General features: G+C 42.4%; 1 protein-coding gene across 9 annotated transcripts in view; it reads left to right on the top strand.

The window, feature by feature from the left end:
* Positions 1–2,869: 2,869 nt before the first annotated feature.
* DIS3L (DIS3 like exosome 3'-5' exoribonuclease) overlaps positions 2,870–16,998 on the top strand; it is a 32,242-nt gene continuing 18,113 nt past the window's right edge. Inside the window, exons 1-7 of one of the 9 annotated variants that reach the window (XM_065559180.1) lie at positions 2,870–3,105; positions 5,571–5,724; positions 8,979–9,107; positions 10,799–10,934; positions 14,298–14,474; positions 15,665–15,743; positions 16,451–16,630. In XM_065559180.1, the coding sequence (XP_065415252.1) occupies positions 2,976–3,105; positions 5,571–5,724; positions 8,979–9,107; positions 10,799–10,934; positions 14,298–14,474; positions 15,665–15,743; positions 16,451–16,630 (985 nt within the window). In that variant the 5' untranslated portion in view covers positions 2,870–2,975. Of the gene's footprint in view, positions 3,106–3,228; positions 4,885–5,570; positions 5,725–8,978; positions 9,108–10,798; positions 10,935–14,297; positions 14,475–15,664; positions 15,744–16,450; positions 16,631–16,998 lie in introns of those variants that run through there. The other 8 variants (XR_010590930.1, XM_065559178.1, XM_008172447.4 and 5 more) reach the window with 8 other exon arrangements.

Raw genomic sequence — 16,998 nt, 5'->3', positions numbered from 1 at the left:
TGCAGCAGGGAGCCAGGCTCCCAGCCTGGTTGGACAGACTTGTGCTAGCAGGGCTCGAGCTAGTGTACTAAAAATAGCAGTGTGGATGTTGCAACTTTGGCGCAGACTAGGTTGACCAGATGTCCCGATTTTATAGGGACAGTCCTGATTTTTGGAGCTTTTTCTTATATAGGCTCCTATTTACCCCCTCCCCCCCCCCCGTCCTGATTTTTCACACTTGCTGTCTGGTCATCCTAGCGCAGACTCAGGTTAACACCTGAGCTCGGACCCAGGGGATCAGGTGGGCTTGCGAGCCCAGGCTCTGAGATCAGAGAATAGGCTGTAATCCTGCCCTGTTGCCTACAGAGAAGGACCAGGAACTCATAGTGTAGTCAGCTAAGCTGTCCTTAAGCCCCGCAAGGATTCTTCAAAGCAAGGGCCATATCCTCATTAGGGCAGCTTTGTGTTGCCAGAACATTCCAGCTGCAATATGGCTACAGAGGTGAATATGAGTTCTCAGGTTAGAAATGTGGTCAAGTTAAATTCAGCTCATTAGCCTGCCAAAATTATATTATTTTAAATAATTGATGGATCAACAGTGTTGAGTAATATAAACCAAATAAACATTAGTATCTAACACTACCTTATGGTCTCTGTCCCTGTTCCTCACTTTGGTGCCTTTTATCTATCTTAGATGTTCCCTGAAATGCTTTGTATGTGGGATTCCCAAACATTTCCCTATAAAGATCCCCTTTCTGACTTTCCAAATACTTGTGACTCTCCATGAATCCTTTATCTATTACAAGGTTGTGCAGGGAGGTGAATAGTGTAACTCTCTGAGCCAGCTGAGTCCATTGGACCAGAGGGGAGATTCATGAACTGCAAGGCAGCATTAAGTGCTTGTTTTATTTTTCTCTCCCCTTGCTCTGAATTGTAATTCAGCATTATTTTGTGTTTCTCTCTAAAAATTATGAGATTGGTATTTTCTAACAACAAATTATGCACTACAAAAATCAAGCATGACTGGGATTGTGGTTAAAAGATTTGTAGCAGAGTAATAAGTCAGCTGTTAGGGACTACAGCATTCAAGCTCAATAGTCATCATGGTATTTGCATCACCTTGATTTTCATTCAGTTTGAATGCCATCTTACTAAGCAGTTCTCCATCTATTGAACACCCATTATGTGACAATAGCATGTGGTCATCCAGAATGCAAGAGAAATATGATTGTTTCATTAGGTGTTGGATTTTTGTTTATTGTAAATATATGGACAATTTTCCATTTTTAAAAGTCTATACTTTAAACTCCGTGATGTTTCTTCCTTCATTCAATGTCCTTGAGGGAAGAAGAGTCACGCCCCATAACTTAGGAAAAGCAGCTTTATGGATATTTACGATCTATGTATCTGGCTCTGGGATTACATGATCTGGGTGTCCCTGCAATTCTTAGGGTGGCTCACTAGGTTTGCCACAGCAGTGCTTTTCTCCAGCATTAGGTATGTTTGGGAAGTAACTGTATGATGCTTGGATTCCCTGAGGAACTGCAGCTCTTTTCTGAGGACAAGCTTCATATGCTCCATAGACCCAGCTATATGACATTGATTTGAGGGTGGGGTGAGCCTCATGTCTCTTCAGCTCTGTTCCCTGCACTCTCATTCAACCCCAGCTCAATCCTTCAGAATTACCAGACCTAACCATTCAAAATCATAAGTTGCCCTCCCCCAATAACTCATGAGTTGGGCTTAAAAATCATGAGAGTTTAGAAAGGGCACTTTCTATTTGCCTTCTGGTGTCTGGGCTGAGAGGATGTGCTTGGGTCATGGTTTTCAAGTTTTGCTCTGCAACTCTGTGGACAGGAAACTCTCAGTTTTCATTTTAACAAAAGTTCCTCTCCTATTCACAGGACTCCAGGAGCTGGAGCGTAAAAAAACCCTCACCCCAACTATCACCTGGGTAACATTGACCCTTCCCTCCTCAGCACCAGCTCCATGCCCCCTCCGGCTCAATTTTCCTAAGAGCCATTCCTACCCTCCCCCAGGCCATCCCTATCCCCTCAGCACCACCTCCCTCAGAGCCAGCCCTATCTTCCCCCGACTCCATCCCTGACCCCTCAGTGCCACCTCCCCCCAGCACCAACCCAAACCTCCCCGCAGCACCATCTCTGCTCCCCTTAGTGCCACCTTCCTCAGAGCCAGCCCTATTCTCCCCCCAGCACCATCCCTATCCCCTCAGCACGACCTCCCTCAGCGCCAGCCCAACCTCCCCCCAGCACCATCCCTATCCCCTCAGCACCACCTCCCTCAGCACCATCCCTATCCTCCCCCCCCGACACCATCCCTGACCCCCCTTAGCACCAGCTGCCCCAGCGCCAACCCAAACCTCCCCCCAGCACCATCCCTGCTCCCCTCAGCACAGTCCCCCCATCCTCCCCTCAGCACCATCCCTATCCCCTCAGCACCACCTTCCTCAGAGCCAGCCCTATCCTCCCCCCAGCACCATCCCTGCTCCCCTCAGCGCCATCCCTATCCTCTCAGCACCACCTCCCTCATCGCCAGCCCAAATCTCCCCCCAGCACCATCCCTACCTCCCCCAGCACCATCCCTACCTCCCCCAGCACCAACCCAAACCTCCCCCCAGCACCATCCCTATCCCCTCAGCACCATCCCTGCTCCCCTTAGTGCCACATTCCTCAGAGCCAGCCCTATCCTCCCCCCAGCACCATCCCTGCTCCCCCCAGCACCATCCCTATCCTCTCAGCACCACCTCCCTCAGCGCCAGCCCAACCTCCCCCGCAGCACCATCCCTGCCCCCCTTCAGCGCCCGTTCTCTCCCTCCCACCCCGCTCGCTGCGGTCTCCGCCCGCCCTCCGAGCCAGGCTCCTCCCTGTCCGCCGAGGCCGGCGTTGTGCAGTCGCGCGGCGCCGCCTCCTTTCCCAGCCGGGCGCGGGCTCCGACGGGCCTGGCCGAGCGTCCGGCGCCTCCCGCCGGGGTGCCCGATGCAGCGCACGGAGAAGGTGCTGCAGCTGCGGGGCCTGCAGGGCCGCTCGGTGCGCATCGTGCGGGAGCACTACCTGCGCCCCGACGTGCCCTGCCGCAGCGCCCTGTGCCAGGCCGCCTGCCCCCGCGGTGAGGGGGGCCCGGGGCGGCTGCGGGGGGGTTAGTGAAGTCTGGGGGGGGAGGGCAGCAGGGGCTACTGGCGGGAGGGTGAGAGCACAAGGACGATGGTGCTGCGGGGATAGGCGGCCGGGAGGGAAGGAGGAGTCAGGGGCATGGGGCTGTGGGGGCTTGAGGGGTCTGGGAGGCAGAGGGGGACCCCAGGAGTAGAGGGCATGAGAGGCTGGGGGCACAAGGACTATGGTGCTGGGGGCATAGGAGGGCAGCAGGGCTGGGGGAGGGTGGATTTTAGGGGCTAGTGGAGGCTGCTGGCACCAGGTTTAAGGATCCCCAGAAGTAGGGTACAGAGGGGGGGTCACTCAGGAAGCCAGTGGAAATGGGTCGCAGGCACCGGGTGTGGAGGGTGAAAGAGGGGATGCAGCCGGTGTAGGGTGCAGAAGGAGACACCATGGGCTAGTGCTACTGTAGAACTGCAGAGTTGTGGACCCCTTGGGAATGGAGGTTTGTTCCTAATTCTGAAATGTTCCTAACTCTGAACAAAATGTTATGGTGGTTCTTCCAACCGTTTACAGTTAAACATTGGTTTAATACAGCCTTGAAACTTTACTATGCAGAAGAAAATGTGCCTTTTAACCATCTTAATTTAAATGAAATGGGCACAGAAAGTTTCCTTGCCTTGGAAAAAATGTTTTAAACTTTCCCTTTATTATGTTGTACTTGCTTCTGTGTGTGTGTCTCTCTCTGCTGCTGCTGCCTGATTGTGTGGTTCCCAATGAGGCGTGTGCTTGACCGGTTATTTCATAACTCTGGGGTTCGTAACTCTGAGGTTCTACTGTAGTGGATGGGGTGGCACCATGTGTAAAAGACACTGGAGTCGGGGGTGCAGATAAAGGCACCAGTGGCTGGTTGAGGGGCCTGGTGGTATGTTGATATTAGGCACTGATAGAGGAGATTGGGTAGAGGTTAGAAGACAGTAGGTGTCGGTTTGGCGGTCACAGGCATGTACAGGAGGACTTGGAGGCACTAATAATGATAATGAAGCTTAGTTTTCCCCAGCCAAAGCTTTTGGGGGGGGCTGTACAACAACAGATAAAATAGTAGAAGGGAGAAAACTGAGTTCACAGGTTATAAATATAATTGTTAATGAGACTAGTTGCATTGTATCAGTTCTTAGGAAACCAGAGAAAGTCAGTCAATTTGTCAGGATATGTGCAGTTTAAATATAGTCGACCGATGCTTGCTGTAAATGCTGCAATCCCATGTTAATAATGGCATTAGGAACAAATGGATAGACAGAGAAAAAATATAGCTGATCATAAGAAAACATTATTTGCTCTCCGACAACCCAGGAATGCTAAATAAAATTAAAACAATGTTGAGGAACATTTTCCAATTTATTTCTGCCATGAAGGATTTCTCAGGAAGTTTTAGAGAGCGAGGCCCAGCAGAATGTGTTTCGCAGGGGTCGGCAACCTTTCAGAAGTGATGTGCCGAGTCTTCATTTATTCACTCTAATTGAAGGTTTCGTGTGCCAATAATACATTTTAACATTTTTAGAAGGTCTCTTTCTCTAAGTCTATAATATATAACTAAACTATTGTTGTATGAAAAGTAAATAAGGTTTTTAAAATGTTTAAGAATCTTCATTTAAAATTCAAATAAAATGCAGAGCCCCCCAGAACGGTGACCAGGACTCGGGCAGTGTGAGTGCCACTGAAAATCAGCTTGCGTGCCGCCTTGGGCACATGTGCCATAGGTTACCCTACCCCTGGTGTATCGTCTTTCTTTAGGGTAAACAATAGTGATATTTTTAGCTCTGAAACCTTTCCTGTTACAGAAATCTTTTCTCTCCAAGCATATACATTTGTGGAATATTTTATATAGAAATATGGGTAAAGAACTCTCTGGTAGTAAGTGGGTATGACCAAATCATGAAATCTGTGGAAGCAGTGATATGGAAGTACTTGTACCTCTTCCCCCCTCCTCCCCCCCTGGAATAAATCATAAAAGTTTTTGTTTCAAATAGTTAAAAAAAAAAAATCTTTTCATGTGAAAGTAGAGAAGATTGATCTGTCCTCTGCACTTTAAGTGATATATTTTGTAATGAAATCATATTTTTGCTCACTTTAGTTTTTTAATCGAATTTTCACCAGATTGTTCCATCGATGGAGAGCCCTTATGACCTCAGTCACAGATAATAAAGTTTGAGAAGGCTGTATCATATGTCGTCACATTTTATTTTATTCATTAGAAAAATATTGTATAAGAGAGTTAAGGATTAATATGATTTTATTCTGCCCTTCAGGGAAGTTCTGTGGCCTGTGTTATGCAGGAGGTCAGACTAGATAACACCGTAGTCCCTTTTGGCCTTATAATCTAAGAATCTGTGTAACTAGGATTTCCTGGCATGGGGGCATTATTAATAAACCACAATTGAAAATGATGTTTAAACTTTTAAACTTTGAATTGTATTTTAGATGGGAAATTGTTGTCAGATGATGTGACTCATTTTGTTGTCCCTGACTGGAAGATTGTTCAAGATTACCTTGAGATTCTTGAGTTTCCAGAGCTGAAGGGTATTATCTTCATGCAAACAGCATGTCAAGCTGTGCAGCATCAAAGGGGTCGCAGGTATCTATGCCATAATCATTTACTACTTCTTTAGACTTGTAAAATTTGTAGGAATTGACATGGGAAAATGTAGAAGTATTTAAGTATGGAAACCTGAGCTCACCAAGACACTGATTATTTCTAATGTTTAAAAATCCCTCAAGAAACTTTATAATGTAATTGTTGGGGGGGAGAAATTGTGATTAGTTGGATATTCAGAAGCATTATTTTCTGTTCCTCTTTCACAGGATAAGAGCAATAGTACAACTTGCATATTATTCAGCAATCAGATGCCTTCTTAGTAGAAGCAAAAGACTGTGTGACTGCAGTTTTTGCATTTTACATTAAAAAAATACATAATTGTAAAGTAATATAATTGTATACATTTTATATGTATAAAAGTGTTGTACATGGCTTACTTTTGTGTTTTGTACTGTGTATTTATTTTATGTTACTATAAAAATATACTATAAAAATACTATAAATAGATCAAACTGTAGATTTTTTTCTGGCTAATCTGTTTCTGAAATACACTTCTACCCCGATATAAAGCGACCTGATATAACACGAATTCAGATACAACGCGGTAAAGCAGCGCTCTGGGGGGGAGGTGGGCTGCGCACTCCGGCGGATCAAAGCAAGTTCGATATAACACTGTTTCACCTATAATGCGGTAAGATTTTTTTGGCTCCCGAGGACAGTGTTATATCGGGGTAGCGGTGTAGTTAGAAAATTACTTGACTCAGACATATTTTGTTGCTACTGTTACGCTCTTTCATCTTTAAAAGAAAAATCTAAATGCTAAGTATTACATAATCAATTTCAATTTTTGGTCACTAAAATATATTTCTTGGATATGCAAAGGTTAATAGTAGTATACTGCAGAAACTATGCAAGTTAATACCCAAAAATTAATCAAGGTTTGTCTAGCTGAAGTTGGTCATAGGAATATTACCTGTGAATATTTCAAAGGTTAGATTTTAAGCATGCTTAATGGAAATATTTCTAATCCCTGAGCGGTTGTAAGCAAAATACTTCTGGTTATCCCACTATTTGCCTTTCTAGCCCTGGAACATTTCCCGGGCTATGTTTGTTTTCTTGTGAGTGGCATGCCACAGCATTTGGGGCATATGTTAGCAATATTTTATGGCATAATATTTGACCTTATGTCTTGAAGTGTATGTTCTCTAAGAACATCTTAATCTTGTTCCATTTTTACATGATGATGCCTGATGTGCTTCTACGCAACATATAAATCTTGTTGAAATGTTAAAATATATGCACTGGAGATGTGAGTTCATTGGATCTCTGGAGGCAAAGCATCTGCTGAGTAACTCCTGACTAAAATTCAAATCAGCAGTTTTTCCATTGTTTTAATTACTTGTCTTGTAAACAGTTTTCTAATAATAATTATGCTTAATTTTATTGAACATTTTGAAGTAATGGATAGCAATTAGAGGTTTTCAGGGCTTCTTACCAATTTCTGACAAAATTTTAGGTATTTTCCTTGAACAGAAATATAAACTTACTATTTTCATGGTATTATGACTCCTTATATTCAGGGAAAGGATTAAATATCAGACCTGTAGGAAAAAAACACTTTGTTTATAGAAATCAAATATTTTAGAGGACTTTTTTTTCATTATTATTCCAACAGCAACCTAAACATGCAGAGCACTTTACATACAAATATGACAGTGTCCACATCCCACTGATATTCCAATCTAAACTGTTAACTTTAATGTAAACTGTAGTTTTATTAAAAACTATCATCATTTTCTTTATAAATCACCATTTAAAAAAATTAACACACACAAAAAAAAGCTGCCATATTATCTGTCTTCAGGCAAACTTTGAAGACAGAGGCACTTTCAGAAGAGTTTAGGCCTGAATTTTAGGATATGGGGGGTTTATTTAAGATTATAAATAGAAGCCTGAAATACACATTTAACAAAATGAAACTAACTGATCTGTATTTGTTGTGCCAAAGAGTGAAATGCAAAAAGTAAACACAAATATTGAAAGGTAAATTAGACTTTAAGAATTATATCAAGTATTTATTACTGCAACATGATGGCCTGGATGAATCGTGGGTGGCAGGGATTGATTTTAGACCTCTGGATTAAAAGCAAGAGCCTCTACTGCAGAGGTGGGCAAACTAAGGCCCGTAGGCCACATCCGTCCCATGGGACCGTCCTGCCTGGTCCTTGAGCTCATGGCTGGGGAGGCTACCCCCCGGCCCCTCCCCTGCTGTCTCCCCTGCCCTGCAGCTATGCCACCGCGCGGGTAGCACGGCTGGCTCCGGGCAACGCAGCTGCTAGTCCTGCCACTCTGAGCGGCATGGTAAGGGGACAGGAAGCGGGGGGGTTGGATAAGGGGCAGGGAGTCCTGGGGGGCAGTCAGGGGGTGGGAGTGGATAGGGGGCAGGGAGGGTTGGATAGGGGGTGGGGCCCCAGAGGGGTGGTTGGGGGGGGGGTGTCCCGGAAGGGGGTGGTCAGGGGACAAGGAGCAGGGGGTTCTTGTTGGATGGGTTGGGGGTTCTGTGGGGGCGGGGGCCAGGCTGTTTGGGGAGGCACAGCTTTCCTTACCCGGCCCTCCATACAGTTTTGCAACCCCAATGTGGCCCTCAGGCCAAAAAGTTTGCCCCCCTGCTCTACTGCCTAAGCTAAAAGATCCAGGTCAGTTAGCTCAAAGGCTTTAGCAGACTCATAAACCTCTGTTTGGTCCAGCCACAGGGAGGGGACAGGGAGTCACACTGTGGGTTACAGAGGTAAGAGGTTGTCTAAATTGACTTGTACCCCAGCAGGCTCATTAATGAATTAAGCCTCACAATCTGACTTTGAAAGGTGGTATGATCTCCATTTTACGAAGGGGGAAACTGAGGCATAGAGAGGCTGAGGCTTGTCTGATGTCACGTAATGCTTTGGTGGTAGAGGCTGGGTAAAGCGTTGGTGTCCTGATTCGCAACTCACTGGCCTAGCCTATAGCTTACTCTGAAAATACTGTATTGAAACAGCAAAGTATTTTTAAAAATGTTTGGTGTATACATACTGTTTTAGTGACTGTTCATTTTGCTCTACAAAGGTCAAATCCTTTTCCCGTTAAAGTCAGTGGCAAGACTTCCATCAACTATACTGGGGTCAGGATTCAGCTTTATAGTGTTAAAACTAATTGTTGTAATTTTCCTTCATTTTTTCCCCTAAATCTTTAACTAGAGTTGAAACAGCATTATTAAAAAGGTGGCACAGTGTACGTTTGTCTTGTTTATATTCCAGACAGTACAACAAACTGCGAAATCTAGTGAAGGATGCCCGTCATGACTGTATTCTGTTTGCTAATGAATTCCAGCAGTATTGTTATTTGCCAAGAGAGAGAGGAGAATCAATGGAGAAATGGCAGACCAGGTATGTTTTAACTAATAATGGAGGTATTCAATTTTGCATGGAACAAAAAAGGCATGACTGTATAGACCATTCATGTCTAGATGCTAGGGCATTGGATATATAAGACATAAAGCTGTCAGACTACCTGGCCATAAGGTAATATACAGCATTTGAAGTCCTAGGGTATCCTTTTGTGACTAAGAATGCATTAAATTTTTTAAAAATATATTTACCTCTATTTTTATGTAATCATAAGTTTGTAATAAGTAGATAAAAATAAAGTGAACTGAGGTAAATTCAAAGATGGGTTCTGAAGAGATCTTTAATTGTAGAAGGTAGAACACAGTTTTATAGGAATCTTCAGGCAGAGTAGTTGTAGGCCCTTTCTGAACAGCAGCACAGCACTGTGTCTATAATGGAAATAACTTTTAATATTCTTATCACAATAGTCTTCTGGAACACATTAAGCCAAACTTCCAAAACTTTGATGCTTACTTTCATGCAGAAAATGCATGCAGCAACAGACTTGACTTTCATGCTTGTACAATATTTACATATTCAGCTTGCATTCTATTTGCATGGTCAAAGCAGCATTTGCTCACATAATTACTTGACTTGCACTTGCAATTGTAATGTACATGCATTTTGAATTTTTTAGGGGATAAGAGGGCCTGAGCCTTTTAAAAATAAATCGATCCATTAATTTGAGATACATTACCTAAACCAGTGTTTCCCAAACTTGGGACGCCACTTGTGTAGGGAAGGCCCTTGGCAGGCCGGGACGGTTTGTTTACCTGCCGTGTCCGCAAGTTCGGCCGATCGCGGCTCCCACTGGCCACGGTGCACCGCTCCAGGCCAATGGGAGCTGCTGGAAGCGGTGCGGGCCGAGGGACATACTGGCTGCCACTTCCAGCAGTTCCCATTGGCCTGGAGCAGCGAACCGTGGCCCACGCCGCTTCCAGCAGCTCCCATTGGCCTGGAGCAGTGAACCGTGGCCCACGCCTCTTCCAGCAGCTCCCATTGGCTGGAGCAGCGAACCACGGCCAGTGGGAGCCGCGATAGGCCGAACCTGCAGATGCGGCAGGTAAACAAACCAGCCCGGCCCGCCAGGGGCTTTCCCTACACAAGCGGTGTCCCAAGTTTGGGAAACACTGACCTAAACCATAGACTCTCATTGACTTCAGTGAAAGATGGATCGGGAGGAACTTGCTTACTTCTCTCTGAGGTACTTGAGGATTTAGGGTGTGCAGAACTGTTGTGGCCAAGATATGGTGTTCTTAGGCACTGTGCCTAAAACTTCTCACATACAGAAGAGCAGCTCTGACTAGACTTTTTACACCTGCTTTGGAAAGTAATGAAGTATATTCCCACCAATGCCTGCTGCCAGACATTATTGTAGGTGCCAGAATGTTAGAAAAATGGCTACATTCCAACTTGTTTTACAACCTCGCACTCAAAGGTGCGCTAGGTCTTTGTCATAGCTGGGTCCCATGTGGATGTGTTTTAGGGAAAGTATGAGGCTCCCTGTGCTATCTTTCTCTCATAGAGCACCCATAATTTTGACTAATATGTTGGCTGTATGCTAACCTGATTTCCAAATCTCAGAGAATGCATGTTAGAAATGTAATCACTGATATGTAGCCCCTAGAAAATGTCTTAAATGTAGCAGATGCGATGTGATAGACATGTTAGTGTGAACTGTACTTTTCTAGGAGTATTTACAATGCAGCAGTATGGTATTATAATCACTGCTTGGGTCAGCTGCCGGTTGTTATGGTAACAGAAGATGAAGATGCTATCAGAGAATATGGAGGTGAAACAGAAGGAGTGTTTGTGATTTCATTCAAGGTAACGTGTTAAAAGAAATAGAAGAAAGTTGCCTTTGTGCAACATTAAAATAATGATAAATTAAGGACTATAACATATAATGAGTATGTTAAGCCATCTCAAAGACTGCATGTAAAAATACTACACTACTGACTTTTACCTCATTTACATAAATGAAAGCAAGGATTTGAATACTAGGAATACATCAGAACGGATAGAGGTAGATAAAATGGAGGAGGTCTGGAAGAAAACAGCAGATGCAGAAAGTCCAGGCTGTTCCTTGCTCATGCTCAGATGCTTTGGGGGCCTTTCATCTTTTTTCCAGTTTTTGTTAAATTTTATGTTAGTGAATGATGATAGACTGAAGTCTTCAGTGCAGGTACTGCGCAGGCAGCACAGCATAAGATTCATCTTCATTGTTCTGCCAGTGAGCCTCAGCCTTGAGTAGTTGGGACTGTCTGTAGTAAGGGGAAGGTAGTTCAGTCTCCATGATCCATTCGGTTACTGGCCTCTGTTTTGAGACTGCCAGTGTGTATGTGTGTGTGGGGAGGAAGACAGTTGATGCCAATTGTTACGTGGACACTCTTTTATTAGTAACCAAACTGAAACTTCACCCGTTCACTTATGTAAACCACCAAATATCTGCTAAGTGTAAATCACTTCTGATTACTACCAAGCTGGCTTGTATTCAGTCTCATGACTTAGTAGTGAAAATATTATAGGTGGTGAAAGGGATGTTGTCAGGCTAACAATAACATTTAAACAAACCAAGAAAAAACCCACTTTGTTTTAAACAGCATCTTAGATTATTAAAAATGAAGTAACTTTAACTAAATCTAATTTACTTTAAATTAGGGCGGTCAATTAATCGCAGTTAACTCACGTGATTAACTCAAAAAAATTAACCGCGGTTAATCGCAATTTTAATCACTTTTTTAAACCATAAAATACCAATTGAAATTTATTAAATATTTTTGGATGTTTTTCTACATTTTGAAATATATTGATTTCTGTTACAACACAGAATACAAAGTGTACAGTAAAAAGAAGAACAGGAGTACTTGTGGCACCTTAGAGACTAACAAATTTATTAGAGCATAAGCTTTCGTGGACTACAGCCCACTTCTTCGGATGCATACTCTGAAAAGTGTACAGTGCTCACTTTATATTATTTTTATTACAAATATTTGCACTGTAAAAATGATAAAAGGAATAGTAATTTTCAGTTCACCTCATCCAAGTACTGCAGTGTGATCTCTTTATCATGAAAGTGCATCTACAAACGTAGACTTTTTTTGTTACATAACTGCACTCAAAAACAAAAAAATGTAAAACTTTAGAGCCTACAGGTCTACTCAGTCCTACTTCTTGTTCAGCCAGTCGCAAAGAGAAACAAGTTTGTTTACATTTACAGGCGATAATGCTGCCCACCTGTTAATTACAATGTCACCTGAAAGTGAGAACAGGCTTTCGCCTGGCACTGTTGTAGCCAGCGTCGCAAGACATTTATGTGCCAGATGCGCTAAAGATTCATATCCCTCTTCATGCTTCGGCCACCATTTCAGAGGACATGCTTCCATGCTGATGACGCCTGTTTAAAAAAAAATAATGCATTAATTAAATTTGTGACTGAACTCCTTGGAGGAGAATTGTATGTCTTCTGCTCTGTTTTACCGGCATTCTGCCATATATTTCATATTATAGCAGTCTTGGATAATGACCCAGCACATGTTGTTTGTTTTAAGAACACTTTCACTGTAAATTTGACAAAATGCAAAGAAAATACCAATGTGAAATTTTTAAAGATACCTATAGGACTCAACCCAAGGTTTAAGAATCTGAAGTGTCTTCTAGAATCTGAGAGGGATGAGGATGGAACATGCTTTCAGGAGTCTTAAAAGAGCAGAACTGTGATGCGGAAACTACAGAACCCAAACCACCAAAAAAGAAAATCAACCTTCTGCTGATGGAGCTGACTCAGATGATGAAAATGAACATGTGTCAGTCCGCACTGCTTTGGATCATTATCGAGCAGAACCCGTCATCAGCATGGATGCATGTCTTCTGGAATGGTGGTTGAAGCATGAAGGGACATATGAATCTTTAGTGCATCTGGCATGTAAATATTTTGTGATGCCAGCTACAACAGTGCCATGCGAACACTTGTTCTCACTTTCCGGTGACATTGTAAACAAGAAGCGGGCTGCATGGGGAAGTTTAGTGGGGAAGTTTAGGCTTGAAATTAGACGAAGGTTTCTGACCGTCAGAGGGGTGAAATATTGGAACGGCCTTCCGAGGGAAACGGTGGGGGCAAGGGACCTGTCTGGTTTTAAGATTAAATTAGATAAGTTTATGGAGGGAATGGTTTAATGGTAAAACATATTAGCTGAGGAATACCGAGCAATAGCAGGTAAATAGTATAATGGCTAACAAGGGTCAGGCTGGAGACTCTTGCCTACATGCTCGGGGTCTTACTGATCGCCATATTTGGGGTCGGGAAGGAATTTTCCTCCAGGGTAGATTGGCTGAGGCCCTGGAGGTTTTTCGCCTTCCTCCTCAGCATGGGGCAGGGATCGCTAGCAGGAGGGTTCTCTGCCAATTGAAGTCACCAAGACACAGGATTTGGGGACTTCATCAGCAGAGTCAAGGGAAGGGTAGGGACGGTTTTGTGGCCTGCAGCATGCAGGGGGTCAGACCAGATGATCATAATGGTCCCTTCTGACCTTAAAGTCTATGAGTCTATGAGTAGTTACTGAGTGGAGTTGTAGGCTCTAAAGTTTTACATTGTTTTATTTTTGAATGCAGTATTTTTGTACATAATTCTACATTTGTAAGTTCAACTTTCATGATAAAGAGATTGCACTACAGTACTTCTTATTAGGTGAAAAATACTATTTATTTTGTTTTTACAGTGCAAATATTTGTAATAAAAATAAATATAAAGTGAGCCCTGTACACTTTGTAGTCTGTGTTTGTAATTTAAATCAATATATCTGAAAACGTAAAAAAAATCCAAAAATATTTAAATAAATGGTATTCTATTATTGTTTAACAGTGCGATTAATTGTGATTAATTTTAATTGCTTTACAGCCCTACTTTGAATTAGATCTTTCAAAAAGTTATTTCATTTTTATAATTAAAATGTTATCTGAAACTAAATGATAAAAAACCCTTCTATGGTATTTATGGTAGCAAAGTGATTTAGTTGGGTACTACACTGTTCTTCTCTAGAGATATGGATTAATGGAGAAATGGGTTTGTGGTATTTAGGATACTGACCACCAGCACCACCATTGTAGAGTCTGCACAGAATTCTGTTGTGAATAGAACCATAGATCTCTATTTAAAATCTTTTGTGCTCTGTTTATAATGTGTATATACAGAATTACTTGGATAATTTTTGGCCTGACTTAAAAGCTGTCCATGAACTCTACGATTCTATACGTCAATCTCGGCGTGAACGAGAGTGTGAAAGCCAAGAAAACAAAGGGAAGGAATATCCTGAACATCTTCCTATGGAAGTATTAGAGGCTGGGATCAAATCTGGACGATATATACAGGTAATCTATTATTTATAGAGCATACAAAGAAAGATGAGGCGCTGTGCCAAGGAATTTATAGTCAAACTCAGAAAACTGATATATGAAATAACATTAAATGCAGAAGGTTGGGAGAATGCATTGGCGAGGGAACATGTATTATAAGGTTTCAAGAAAAGCAGTGTGGTGAGGGGGTAGGCTAAAAAAATGGAAAACTGTTCCCAGAATAGAAGTGACATGAAAGAAAACAGAGAGGTAACAGTGAGAGAAGGGATTGAAAGGAGTGTAATGAGCAAAGAGGGAGTATGAGGTGGATAACAAGTAAACTTTGAGAATCTTTTTGTTCCTTTCCCCTTCTTCTCAAATAAAATGAAAAAGTTCATCAGATGAGTGTCCTGCGGATGCCATAATTTTTTTTCTTCAATTTCTGGCTTTCATGGAAAAGGATTTGATGGAAGTCTGTTGGTGCTAATCTTCAAAGGGCCTTTAAAGATCATTGTGTGACCACATGATTCACACATCAGTTGGGAAAGTAGATACTGTGTTTAGAAGCAACACATCTATTTTTTAAAAAATACAAATAAAATGTGAAGATCTAGAACCTCTCACCTTTCGGTTGTCCGTTTGACTCCAGTTCAGGTCATTAGTAATCAGAATTCTATACCAGGTTATGGCTATTCATTGGCTTATGTTCAGCTGTTAGTGGATACATGTCCATGTCATGAAAAATAAAAAAACACTATAAGAGGCAGTAACCTGGTACCTTTATTGGCAACCTCAGCAGAAAGGCAAGAATAGAATACACAGCCTGAATTTTTTGCCTCTTAGATGGTACCTCTGAGTCAAGATGGGGCAGTGCCATGTATGTAAGTTTGCACTGACTGCTTGTGGTCTGCCTAGTCTGTGGATAAAAAGAGAGCTGTAGTAGTCTTCAGAGATTTCATCAGCGCTACATTAAATAAAAAACATCTAGAAAGAATGCTTGGCTCTTTCAAGAATTCAGTATTTCAGCTCTATTCTATGAAGTATGCTCCCCACAAGGAGAAACCGTCTTGTTCTAAATTTCCTATGAAAATGATTAGGAAACATTTTTAAATGGATTTTTAAGAAGTGAGTACTTTTAATGTATATAAAGTTGTTCATTTTGAGGTGTGAAGATTTTTCCTCCCTGTAGTTGCATCTATTGGTTAGTGACTGTTACTTTATTTTAGGGTGTCCTGAATGTCAATAAGCACAGAGCACAAATGGAAGCTTTTGTTCGACTTCAAGGAGCCAGTGGTAAAGAAACAGGTGAAAATATTTCTAATAAAATGCTATATTTAAAGACTAGTTTAAGTGTGTTCTATTCCACCTTCTGGTGACTCCTTCCAGCTTACTCAGGAACAACGGATCCAGGCTCTCTACAAGAAGCCATGCAAACTCCTCGGTCAGTAGGACAGTGGGAGAGAGAATGCGAGAAATTGGGTTCCTCAGGTTTTCTCCGTGTGCTGAGAAGGACTCTGAAAACTGCTCCACATGTATCCCCTTTAAACAATAATCTGTATTTCAGCCTCCCCTTCTCCCACACTGTACAGTTTAATGGATTATGGCTCTGTCTGTCCTGCTGAATGGTTTGGACCAACCCTGATGCCCCATAGTAGGGCAAACACTTATGCATGTGCTTAGCTTTGTCTTCAAGTAGACTACTCACATGATTAAAGTTAAGCATGTGCACAAATGTTTTCAGGAAAAGGGCATTGGTCATTGTGGGCTGATGACAATCTGATTGTTTTATCCAAGACTCCAAATACCAAATGCTTAATAGCTTTTTAAAAAACTAAGAGAAAGATTCCTCCTGACAAAGTAGCATTGTACTTGCCAACAATCTTTTTTGAGAGCAGTCATATAAGAACTGCCAGATTACTGCAAATTATTGTTTCAACAAAAAAATAGCCAGCGGAGGAGTGGTGTGAATTTTTAGGACTGTGTAGTCTATTTTATTATTATTTTAAACCTAGATCTCCAAAGTGATATACTTATTCATGGTACCAAAGCTCGGAACCGTGCAATCCATGGTGATGTAGTAGCTGTAGAGTTGTTACCCCAGCATGAATGGAAAGGAAGAACTGCTTCCCTTTGTGAGAATGATACTGAAGAAAAGGCACCAGGTGACACCTCCAGTGAACCTATGCCCACAGGTAAAGTAGACAACAGTGCAAAGAAGGTTGAAAGTATTTGCCTTCCTCAATTTATGGGACTGCATTGTGCTTGCGGTTACGCAAACTGCCCCCTTTCCCAAATGTCCATGTTTAATCATGGAAAGGGATACCATACTAATAAACCAGATTGATTGATTATATATTACACACACAACTACAAACAAAAACATTATTCAAGTTGCAAAGTCAAGTACTCTGAAGTTAGGAAATGGCAGAATTAAGGTGGTCTGTGCACCCTTTAATCAGCCTCCTTGTACATGTACATTATGATACACGATCACATACTACACCTCTACCCCAATATAACACTGTCCTCGGGAGCCAAAAAATCTTACCGCGTTATAGGT

This window comes from Chrysemys picta, chromosome 10, assembly GCF_011386835.1.
Source record: "Chrysemys picta bellii isolate R12L10 chromosome 10, ASM1138683v2, whole genome shotgun sequence".
NCBI classification, from domain to species: domain Eukaryota; kingdom Metazoa; phylum Chordata; order Testudines; family Emydidae; genus Chrysemys; species Chrysemys picta.
This window is presented reverse-complemented; position numbering and strand designations above follow the sequence as displayed.